Source organism: Dromaius novaehollandiae, chromosome 3 (assembly GCF_036370855.1).
Source record: "Dromaius novaehollandiae isolate bDroNov1 chromosome 3, bDroNov1.hap1, whole genome shotgun sequence".
NCBI lineage: Eukaryota > Metazoa > Chordata > Aves > Casuariiformes > Dromaiidae > Dromaius > Dromaius novaehollandiae.
The window spans coordinates 50,897,041-50,909,732 of record NC_088100.1 but is presented as its reverse complement, the minus strand read 5'-3'; the positions used below and the strand labels follow the sequence as shown (position 1 = coordinate 50,909,732).

Sequence of the window (12,692 nt, the reverse complement as noted above, 5' to 3'; positions counted from 1 at the left end):
TAATGCATTTGAGGATAAGAAGAGGCCATTAGAATAACCTTGTTCTATTTCTGTGTAACACAGGTCACAGGGCCCTAACCAGTAATTTCTCCATCAAGTAGTCTGTTTAGGTATAGTTTTCAGAAAAGGGTACATTTTTCCTTAATGTGTCTTAGCAATTAAGAACTCATGTCTGTAGGTTAGTGAACACCTGAGGATCTGGAAGAGGTAGCAAAGAAAAGTAAGCATGTTGTCAAGAGAACAACATATGGTGAAAAGCAGTGCGTATGCTCTACTGAAAAGCATTTCAAGAATTAACAAACTGAAGAAAATTGACCACTATATCCTCCATGGTATTGCTCTAACGACTGTTGATCTGCCTGGTTAAAATGTTTACTCTTATTTCTAGTTTGAATTTGTACAGCTTCAGCCAGTACTTTTTTTTTTTCCTTAGGTTAAAGAACAGTCTACCATCAGAGATCTCTTCCTTACATGGATTCTATTAATAGGTGACATGCTCATGGTCTAATCTTTGTCTTCAATAAATTAATTTGCTTAATCTTGCTTTTTGGGTAATTCTAATCATTCGTGTAGCTCTTTTCAAAGCCATTCAGAGCATCTTTTGTAGAATGCGAATACCAGAACAAGGCAAAATATTTTAGTAACAGTGTCAGTAGCACAAAGCAGTATTACCTTCTTGTCTTTCTTATCTGATACTCTAATGTTTACCTATCTAGTAACTATATTCACTCTCTTTTGTCTTCCAGTACACCAGAACAGAAGGTTTTATATGATACCTGCCAACAAAGGCTGCATGACCACAAACTTTGAGTTCTACATTCCCTGAGCATTTTATCTTCACAGCATACATATTGCATTTTCTTTACTTCAGACAAGAAAAAAAAATCATAACCATAGTATTAGGAAGATGACATATACAGCCAGTTAGGCATACTGTCAGAAATCATACTGTAGGAAAGGGTGACCTTCTGTGGTTATTTAGATTAATAAGCATGGAAATCCTTTCCAGCTGTCAGTATATTTATCCTAAGATGGATATTTCTTCTTGAAAAAGTGTTAATTCAGGATAGAATGATTGATCAGTTATGAATACGCATATGCACACACAAAACCCAGGAGAAAAATCATATATTTTGGTTCTTTAATGGCCAGTTACCATATCCCTTTCATAGCTTTTTAACTGCCCAAAGCACTATGACATTGGGGACATATTGTTGGGCTAGAGGGAGGAGGAATGGAAAATACATATTTGTATATGCAGGAGAAAAGAAACACAGAATCTCTAAAAGTCCTTTGTAAGGTTACCTTGACAAGCATTTCTTTCAGCAGAAGTGATGGCACAGGCAGCACCCACTCTCCTTTCCATTCACTGTTTGGTTCCTCAGTATTTGTGAAAGAGAATGTATTAATTTGTACTATTTGTATGGCTGTTCAACAAACAGGACTGCGCAGTGATGCAGGTCATCATAACCCAGCAAAGGGCAGGGGCTTTTTTTGGTTTTAAAAGTTATTGGAATCCGGGGCAGTTCTATGGCCTGATGTGGTCACAGACCACACAAATGCGGCCAGGCGGCCACATAAACAGCTGGCCTCAGCTCAAATGAGGAGATGGCACAAGGGTGAAAAGCAAGTCACAGGAGCACAAAGAACACTTAGGCCATCATTGCTGAGTCCTTTAGAGGCAAGCTATGAATACAGACACACAAACACTACCAAAAAAATTAAAAATATATATTGTTTCTAATTTTAAAAATAAATCTTCCATTATCTCGCAAGACTACGATGCCACTGAGCAGAGTGCACTCTGAGCACCCAAGAGGCAAACACCTAAATCTGATCTAAACATAGCTGCAGCACTGGAACCAACTGTTAAGAGCCTGTGGCTGCTTTGGGTTATTAAATGACTTACGTTATATGACTGACTGACTGAAGTGGACAGATACCAGGCTCCTGGCAGCTCATCACACAATTCTCTGCAAGCCAGCCAGAACAACAGCCACGAAAGCCAGTCACTGCACGCAGATAAGCCTTCACCTAACAAATAAAGCCAGAGACAAAGCAGAGACATTCTCTGCATTTATGGGCCCTACCTGGTTCTTCCCCACTGCAGCAATCCTAAGAGCAAAAGGACATTCAACAGCCTTAAAGAGGAGTCTTTCTCAGATGGAGAAAAGAAGAACTCTCACAAGAAGAAACCTGCTTGCTCATGCAAGACTATAAACCAGGCTGGGACCTGCTACCTCGTAGCTGCATTTGGAATGAAAGCTGGGCAGATCCAGAGACAGCAATCCAGGAAATGGGGACATCTGCTTAGAGAGGATGACAAAGCAACTTCAGTCTGTTCTTCATTTAATTTTTCTTTTTAAACAAACATTGTTAAATTAAACAGGTAAAGCAGTGTACAAATTAAAATTGTAAATTAGTGCAGTTCTACTAGCTGATGCAAGAGATGCAGAACTAATAACAAATCTTTTCAAACACATCAGGAGCAGGCAGTCTGTCAGCATCTGCAGGACTAACTGATGATCAGGATAAAGCAAGAGCACTGAGAGGAGAAAATGTCATTGCAGAGAAGCTAAATGAGTCCTTTGCATTGATTCACGTTCACTATGAAAGAGACCAGTAAGATTATAACCTTCCTCTGGGGAAGACTCATCAGAGGATCTGCCCAAAATTGAAGCGATCATAAACAATTTTAAGGAACAAACTGACAAAAACAACAGTAACAAATCATCAGGACCAGATAATAATCTCTCAAGAGTTCTAAAAGAACTCATTAATTAAATAGCTTAATTACTAACAGTGATGCGCAACCTCTCACTTAAAACTGCCTTGATGCCTGAGGACTACAAGGGTAACCAGAAGGACGTCTATTATTAGTAAAGGATCCAAGGGAGATTGAAACCTGATGTCTGTACCAGATAAATTAGAAGAAAGTATTAAAAAAAAAATTAGTGGACAGTTAGATAAATGAAATCTACTTTAAGACTCTTATAAAGTCAAGTTCTGACTTACCAAATTCTTGAGAGTTCTTTTAAGGGATCAATAAGTACGTGCATAAAGACCACCCAGTTGATATAATCTATGTGGTTTTCCAGGACACTTTTGACAAAGCCACTCACCAAAATCTTAATGAAATAAAGCAGTCGTGCCATAAGGGGGAATGTCCTGGTATAGGTTATGATGACGAGACAGGAAAACAGTAGATTATTAGTTCTTGCAATGGAGGAACACGACCAGTGGAGTTCCAGAGTTCTGTGCTGGGACCTGTCCTGTTCAACATGCTCATAAACAACCTGGAAATGCAGGTGAGCAGCAATATGTCAGAGTTTATTGATGACACTAGGATATTCAAAGTAGTAAAGATGAATGATGACTGAAAAACAGAAAAAGGACATGTAGTAACTGGTAATAAAATGGCACAGGGAATTTAAATGCAGCTAAACAAGAAATGAAAAGAAAGAACAGTCCTACCTCCACATGTAAAATTACAGCCCTCGAATCAAGCATAACAACTCTGGAGAGCAATCTTGGGTTAATGACAGACTCTTCATGGGGGCTCCATGAGAGGTTAGCTTAACGCTCACAGGATGGCAAAAAAGCAAATCCGTTTGGGGAATTACTGGGAAATAGAGAAACATATGCACATATACAATCTATGATATGACCATATCTTAACTGCCATATGCAGGTCTTGTTCCCTCATCTTAAAAAAAAGATACATGATACAGGGTTGTAAAATGTTCAGAGCAGAGCAGCAAGGATGCACAATGGTATGGAATAGCTTCCATATCAGAAACAACTAAGCAAGCAAGGGCTTAAATAAGCAAGGACTCTTCAGCCTGGAAAAGAGAAAACTTCAAGGGGATCTGATAAAATTTTAGAAAGTCAGGAGTGGTGTGGAATGAGTGACTAGCAATCAACTGTCCAACAGCTTTTTTCAATACAAGAACCAGAGGGTATCAAATAAATCTAGCAGAGACTAAATTCAAAACAAGCAAAACGAATTATTTGTGCAATGCACAGTTGCTATAGGAACTCCTTGCCAGTGGATGCTGAGGATGTTAAAGTTTGTTTGGGGTAGAGAGGAGACTGGAGGAGTTCAAGAAAAAGAAGTCCATTGAGGTGTATTAGGTACATGGGGAACCACATCTGGCTGAGGAAGACTTCAAACTGAAAATAGTTAAAGGTTTGGAAAGTATAGATGATAAGTATCACATATACATGCCCTGTTTTTACTTTTCTCTAGGCATCCGATTTTCCCTACCTGTTGAGGTAAGGATGGACAGGCCTTTGGAGTGACCCAATATGATTATTCTTTTGTTTGATAGGTAAGTGCTGCATTCAGTGACTCAGATGTTCAAAAAATGTTTTCTAATTAAATCCTACTTAGGCTAAACTGAAGTATAAGGTAACTCTGTGGCTCTACAACAGGCACAAGATTTCATCTATGCAAATATTAGTATCACACCCTGTGTTTGTGCACATTAAGACTGAAAATAGCCTCTTAACTGTACATTGATAAAAAATTACATGGATTCTGGCAGGGCCCCGAAAGTCCACCTAAGCTCAGACAGTGCATGACTGACTGATAGAAGGTACTGTCCTATTTATGCAATCTTCCTGTTCCAAAAGCATGGCCTCCTTGTGGCTTATGACACTGACCACAGCCTGAGAAATTCAGGCTTTATATAGCTTATCTGAAAAGCTTAGAAGATGACGATCTGGAAGGAGAAGCAGCAGCTTGTTCAAAGATTTCTAGAGATGGGCAAAACAGACGACAAAGTTGACTAGGCACAGAAGCATGCAAAGCTCACCCTGCAGGACAGAGGTTCTACAAGAACTCTGACAGCTTTGTGTCACCTGGCAGCCAGCAACAGCTTTTTTGTTTCCCCACAGGAGTAAGCTCCAAAAGCAAGTACAAGTAAAGTCGAACAGAACACGTACTCCAGATGCTTAGAAAAGTGCTGCTGAATTCCTCTGTTCTACCTTGCAGATCCAGCTGTCCCAATCCTGTATACTCCTATGACACATGAAATTAAGGTCTTGCCAACTTGGTTTCCCCCAAAATCTTCCCCACAGAGCGGATTTACTGCTCTCCCATTCCTTCTACTCCTCTACCCAAGAGACAAAATGAGCTGGGGAAAAAAAAGAAAGAGTTGAAGCTGCAGTGTGGTGAAAAGAACAGAGACTAGCTGGGTGGCAGCTGTGCAATTCACTGTTTGGTGTGGGAGCAAGTCATTAGTCACATTTCCAGTCCTCATTCCATTTTTATTTTCACAATATTTAATGCTTATTTTTAAAGTCACAGTTCTGAAAGCACGTGAGAGAGTCTGAATGCTGGTTTTCTTTTTTTATATTTCCCAAAATGTTTTTAGCCGTCACAATTGCCAATAAAAACACCTGATCCCATGACCTTTGTGACCTGAAAATTCAGAAAATACACATGCTATTTCTTTCTTTACATATCAGTTCTGAGTCCTATATATTTTGAATGCTCTGAGTTAATAATACTGATCTTCCTTCCTCTTTGCTTCTTCTTTTCCCAACAGACAACTTTATCCACACTGCTGTTAGCTGTTTTCTGTCCAACAGACATCAACTCACTCTATAACTCACTAGCTGTCAGCATATGGGGGGGGTGGGGGGGAGATCAGCAGTGCAAACTGTACCTCAGGAAAAACACACACTCCTCACAGCTCAAGTTTTTATTGTATAGCACAGGAAAAAAATGGTGCACTGCATTATCCATGTCCCTCTTCCTGCTTCTGCAGGGCTTCAGTAAGCTGACAACTGACAGTTGCATGTTTGTTTAAAAACCACAGTAAGAAAAAAAATTATTCTGAAAACATTGCATATATAATCATCACAACATAATAATTTGTTTTAATACAAATTATTTCCTTACTAGTTAATATTTTAATAAAACAGAGGCAGTATTTAACACAAAAAGCAATGCTAATCTAGTAGATAAAGAGATATTCTAGAAGCACTTAATAAAGTAGACAAAAAAGAAGCTGATTTCTCAACATTACCTTGTCAGCAAACATTTGGAACTTATATGTGAGCCTAGAATTCCTTATGGGACAAAACTATTATGACAAGAGCCTAGAGAAGTTTCCCTTAAAATTACAGATGAAGGTTGAGAGAATGATGTTAGTCAATTTAAGCTCCGTATTTCCAGTCCTGCCATTTGTTCTTTCATGTTTAGCTTTTACACAGTGCTCACAAAGAAAAAATCCGTGAATCTAGTAAAATACTATGCATTTGATATTTCTCCTATTATTTATATAGCGTTCTACTACAGTGTTTTTGAAGACTAGACAATGCAAGAGCAGCCTGAAACCAAAAACTTTCAGGTATGCTGCAGAAATGTTAATCAACAGACATTTAGAAGAATAGAAATAACGTAATCTTTCTCCCTCTTTCATATGCACTATCACAGAAAACAAGGAGGCAGGTAAACAGGAGAGGGAAAAAACATTTTTATATTTGACTAGAGATAGGATATAGACTGTCCAGCACAGCTGATATTACTGCCCTTAACTGCCTTTAAAAATAGCAGCACAAAGACCTGCTTCTAACAATTCTCCAGGAACTGCTAACCCTCGGATAAACTGCATAAGCTAACTAGATGCCCTTAAGCTAGTTTAGATACTGAAGCAGCTAAGAAAGTTCCCTACTTTTAAGAATAATCTTAGTGTGATTTACCATTCCATATTTCAAAACCTTGTTCCACCTCTGAACACCAGTGCTTTACACAGAAATTTTCTTCTTCTTAAACTTTACCTGGCAATAAAGCTGAGTAATTTGCCATACACAGGGCATTCCACTCTTATCAACATGGCAATCTTTAAAACTGTGATCCTGGACCAAAATCCCAAAGCCTGGTGCTCCAGTGCACATAGGACAGATACGGCAACAGTCAGTACAGAAGCGCCAGACCCTTGGAAGTCCTAAGAAAGTTGCTAGCAAGTATACCCTTGTAATTTTAGTTAGCAATTTGAGGCATGTTGACAAACTCTAACCACTTATTTCTAGGTGCATGTTCCAAATGCAGTGTCCTAGACACTACAAGCACTTTGGCAGAAGATATCACGAATTTTTCTGACATATGCTGAAGCCATCACCTCACAGTTTAATCAAGAAACAAGCTTTCCCCTGCTTTCAAATGGCTTAGCTCTGAAAAATTTACACTTCATTTGCAGGGGAGCAGAGCAGGAGAAATCCCTATGATTTTCTACTATTAAATATTCAATAAAGGATTTACTTTAAAAAGTGTATTTTTAAAACTAAGAAAAACAATTAAGTACCCAGAGGACTGTTTCTATACATGCAAGGATAGACAAGTTAATCGACTGTCTGCTCTCTGTATTGCTTTGAGTTTTTAATCAAAATGATTTCATTTCAATTATTTACTACTTAGTAATGCTATCAACCATTAAAAAAATTTATTCAGTAAATGTGCATAGAAGTAGGTCACTGAAAACAGGCTTATACCCAATAATACATAAGACACATCAGAGGATTAATATATAAAAATCGAGAGATGAAAAAACTGACCTGCTTCTTCCGATGTTTGTTTAGTAGGGCTAAAAATAAGATGTAACATCTGGAGCAGTCTGCCAAAGCTGTGCAGAAGTCATTGTAGGAAGAAAGTTTGCTATAAAGGTACAAAAATAAAGTATAAATGAATGCGAGCTCCCCCTCCCCTCAGAATATTTTTTAAGTCACTTTGCTTTTGACTCTCAGAACCATATTTTCCAAAAAATGAAATGAATGCAAATATTTTGTCCTCTACTAGAGGCACAGAGCTACATAAGAGTATAACAAAAGTCTAGCTATCCTTGATGCAGTGAATTATGGGAAGAAGTGAACATAAGGAGCTTCCCAACCTACTTGCCATATGGGCACAGCATGCTAACTCTAGCACATCCTAGCATTAAATAGGAGACCTGTAATTTCAAGATGACATGAGAAGTCAGACTGGAGAGGAATAAAAGGTCTGATTTCTAATGCATGTCTAGCAGAACCCAATGATAGCACTAACTGAACACATCTCTCTCCAGCAAATATGGAGAATACACCTTCTGGCAGTCATGACATTATCTCTGCATTTTCCCTAACAACTGCTCCAGTTCTACACTGCACACCTTTACCATTACAAAAAATAGGAAAGGATGTGCTTCGGTCATACCAGAAACACTGCAGTAACAGACTGAACTAGATAACCTTTTACTTCCCATGTAGTCAAAACCAGCAAATATCTGCACTGATGTCCAATTACAACAGATTATAACAATACTTATAGACCCAGAGACACAAACAATCTGAATAGATTCAAATATCTTCTCTACAAAGAAACTTCCTAGAAGTTACTCACTGAGAGAAAAGAATAATCATTCTATATTCCTAGAAGAGCAACATTCAAATCTGTGTTCTACACTGCACAGCACAAATTCTTTTCTTCTGCAACTGCCATTTCCACGAAGCTAACTAAATTGATTTTATGGCTAATTTGTATCCTCAGAGCATACAGTTCACCAAACTTAAGAAAAAAAATCTGAAGCAGCAGGAAACTTTAAATAAGACAAATCACTTTTACTACACATTGAATTCTAGATCAAGTAAATGTCCTGAGAATTGCATAAGCATAAGTATTGATTACATATAATTACAAAACTATTACCTAACTAGCCACTCTTTTCATGGCATTTTACCAAGTAAAAGAAACACTCTCCCCTCAGAAGTAAATATGCTTAAATTGCTGTGATGATTGCTAGAATTTGACTCATATTTAGCAACAAAATTAGACAGACAGATTTGGACAAGCTGGCACGGATTTGGGGAAGCAACTTACATGTACTCCTGTTTTACAAGGAGTAAACTGCAATGGACCAGACTTTGCCTGTTTTTAACCATGGAGAGGAAGGCAAGACAGACCCTTAAGTAGCTGCTCTTCCAAGCACAACCCAAGCTCATGTGGCAAAGGGTGTGACAGATAGTTTGGAGTGGCTGAACAGGAAGGAAAGTTCATAGCAGCATGACTTTTCAATGAATATGAAGCTGTAGGGCAACATGACTCATGACTGTAACAAACTAGCAATGGCAAATACTTTACCCAGAGCAGCGTTCTTAGCTTGTGCTTATAACCCACCTTCTCCTGAAATTACCAATGGTTTACTTCACAGATACTACAAAATCCTTAAATTGTTTGCAAGTCCATTTACCATTGGGCACTACAAGCTTTTCCACTGAGAGGCTATGCAGGCTACAAGATCCTTTTGGGTGATTCACTCACATGGCTCTCCCTCAAAAAGGCACATCTTGGGAGAGTGCCACCGAGCTGCTCGTACAACCAGATTCTTTCAGTGCTTCCATGTGCACATTCAAGCCCGAGTCCCACAGACTAATCTCCCCAAACGTTCTGTGACAGCTCAAAACAATGGACGCGCATTCCCGTGAATCACAGATGATTCAAATGAATCACATTTTCTCTCTCACGTATTTCATTTTTTAATCACCGTCCCCAATATGACCTTAAGCTTGTGTAATTTCTCTCACTGATTTTTTAAAAATATGGTCTAAATTTAAGATTAATAAATATTTAATAATTTATACAGCTTTAAAATATAAGAAATGGTATTTTAAAAAATCTCAATCTAAATCTGTGGGATCAAAGAATGATGCAATAGAACAAAACATTTTTAGCAGGAACAATGAATCCTAGTTCATACAGCTGCAATAAAATAATTCTATCAGTCTTAAATAAAGATACAGTTATCATACAAAATCATTAAAAACCACACAAAGCTTTTCAAAAACAATTTAAAGTAGGTAAATCTTTTCCAGTTTTAGTGCTTTATTCTGCCCTCTTTGAAGTCACTTGAAACAATAACAGTGACTTGATGGCATGCAGAAGTAGAGAGAATTGTGTTCTACACATACCTGAATATCCTGACAATACGGGTACATACATCTGTATCATTCATATGTTGCTCTAGCGCCACACAGAGCTCAGGGACTGCACCATTGCAAATGAGCTGGCATCTTGCCTGAGGTAAATCGGCCAAGTTTCGCAAAGTAGCTGTCAGCTTCATATAGAATATTTAAAGATTAATAAATCACAGCTGTTTACTACAGAATCCACAGTTTTGAATATTTAATAAGGCTAAGATCTGATTTGTAACATCTAAGGCAGTTTGAATGTTAACATTCCGCACGTATGTATCTAGCAGTGAAATGAAAACAGTAAATGTGCAAGTAACAAAATTGTGTATAATAAAATAATTGTCTGAAAATGAAAGACTGATATCGGTCTTTGCATGTAGCTTCCTCCTTTGAGGAAAACATGATCTCGCACAACTTTACATTTTGCACACAAATGAATTGAAACTTAAGCAAAATGCTGTGAATAGGTAAAGTAATTTTTTGCATAATGTCTGATTTTGCAAATCTACATTTGAGTCTTGCAAATGAATAGAGATATTAATATATTTTGATAATAACTGTAAGTAACAGTTGGAGTTGCAAGCTAAGATGAATTGTTATTAAAAGACGGTACAGTTTATTTTCTTTGATTGAAAAATTTAGAAGTTGATCAAGATCAAGAGAAATCTGGTATTCTAACAGCATAAAAATGAAACAGCTTTAGTGCTCCAGTTTATTTTGGAGAAAGCAAAATATCTTCAGAAGATATTGTTCTATTTCAAGGAGTTTAAAGCAAAAAACACTACCACTTGTAGACAGGCAAAATGAACCATTTATTTCATACTCTGGGAATCTCTATTTCTCTTGCAAGATAAGAGTATTTGAATACCAAGGTCAGATAGGGAATGACATAAATTAGTTGCTGATCAAAACCAGAAACTTATAATAAAATTAAAGTGAGGTCATTTAATCTAAAGTGAATGCAGGGAATCTTCAAATTTTCCTTATTTCAAGACCAAAGTATTAATATTCAAAACAGGTTTAAATGTACTTCGATAAAGCAAAGACTATCTAAATGAAATGTTTTTAATCAAAAAAATCTCTAGAAATAAAGTATTTTATCATTAAGTTGGACTGCTTGTCCAGTGATATGTAATTGCTAATTTTAAAGGAAGAGTAGATAATAATTATCTTGCCTTGTTCAAGAGCAGATTAAGCTGGTATCTTTGAGCAGCTTTTGCTCAGAGGATGAAATTACATATAGTGTTCACAAACTGCTTTCTTAAAAATATATGAGGTCTATGCACTGCTCTGTCCATTCCCCAATAACTTCCAAATCTGCTGGCCAATTTCAACAAATTTGACAAAGATGTACAGGTCTTAAGTTGCTACCAGTTTTAGGAAAACCATGGTCAGACAGAGGAAAGAGACGCAAATTAGTATTTCTGTCAAGAGAAAGGCACTTCCAACAAGCAGTATCTTCCTCACTGCTCCACAGCTGTGCAGCAACAAACCAGCTATACTCCACAAAACGGAAAGCGAGGAGGAGCCTGAGCGCTGCTAAAAGAAGATGATGTTGAGCAACAGAGTTGGAAGCACAGCTGTATCAGGCATGTAAGAAGCAAACATGTCCAAAAACAAACGCCAGTGATCAATGCTCAGAGAACACTTAATTTCCTTCAAATCCCACAGGTCTTGTTCATTTATACTAGTACAGGACAAAGATGAAAGTAATAAGCTTTCAAAAGAGAAAACATCAGAAACTATAATTATTTTTGTTATGGAAAAGCTTTTGCATCTATAGATCTGCAATGTTTAAGTGTTTACAGTCAATAACAGGAAAAAAATTACCTGAGGAAATTCATTAATACAGAATTTCTGCAAAGCAGAAATGTTAGGGGAATCTAAAACACTTGGAAATGGACCCAGATTGTAAGAAAGCTCTGTGACTGACTCTCAACCTAAACTGAAAGATCTTCACAAAATTACCATATTGCAGTCACCTCTCCACTTCCTTCCAGTCCTGCTGGACTACCACTACCAGTGGCTTTTTGCCCACTAGATCCACAATAGCAGCATTAATTCTATGAGAGTTTTACTGTATCATTTCTCACCACCAAGAAAAACCTTCTTGCATTTCTTCCTTCACTCTCCATCTCATCTCCAGTTTCTAATGAAGTAAGCTTTCTTTTTTGTTGTTAAATGAAAAAAAATTAGCTTTATTACCACTCTCTAAACATAGCATCCCTTAAACCCTACAAACATCTAGAAATACTCTAGGGGCAATGGTCAGAGAATACTGCTCATATGACCCCATATTGGTTCCTTATCCCCGTGAAACCAGGTGTCCTCAGATTCACTGGTTATGGCACCTCATTTTCAGACTGCACTAGTTGCACTTTTTCAACATACTGCCTCATTTTTGATACTACAGAAAAAAAGTTATTATGTTACCTTTATACACTTACGAAATCTTGAGCCTTATGAAGGGACTCAAATTATCAAGAATTTTACTATTACTGACCAGTATTATACAACCTCTGCATGGCTTAGAAATAAACTCTACTGAAACATTGTAAAAGAGAAAGTAAGTGCACGCACCACATTGCTGGTAATTAACTTGCATTTCCCTTTATACTTTATCAATAAATCTCAGAGTTCGTCAATCATCAGAACTATACAACTATCACAGAAAGAACAGTTACAGCCAGTCAGAAACACTATCTGTATAGAAAGACTGCACACATAATGCAATTTCTCCA

At 37.4% G+C, this 12,692-nt stretch overlaps 1 protein-coding gene across 8 annotated transcripts in view; it reads right to left on the bottom strand.

Annotated features, from left to right (window-relative positions):
• Positions 1-12,692, bottom strand: part of ARMC2 (armadillo repeat containing 2) — a 72,130-nt gene that overhangs the window by 19,603 nt on the left and 39,835 nt on the right. For 5 of the 8 annotated variants that reach the window (XM_064508857.1, XM_064508858.1, XM_064508859.1 and 2 more), the window contains 3 exons: positions 9,949-10,094; positions 7,564-7,663; positions 3,123-3,296 (listed from right to left, as the gene is read on the bottom strand). The exons of 1 other annotated variant lie outside the window; for it this stretch is intronic. In XM_064508857.1, coding sequence (XP_064364927.1) covers positions 3,123-3,296; positions 7,564-7,663; positions 9,949-10,094 — 420 coding nt within the window. The remainder of the gene's footprint in view (positions 1-3,122; positions 3,297-7,563; positions 7,664-9,948; positions 10,095-12,692) is intronic. 2 more of the 8 variants (XM_064508861.1, XM_064508862.1) reach the window with 1 other exon arrangement.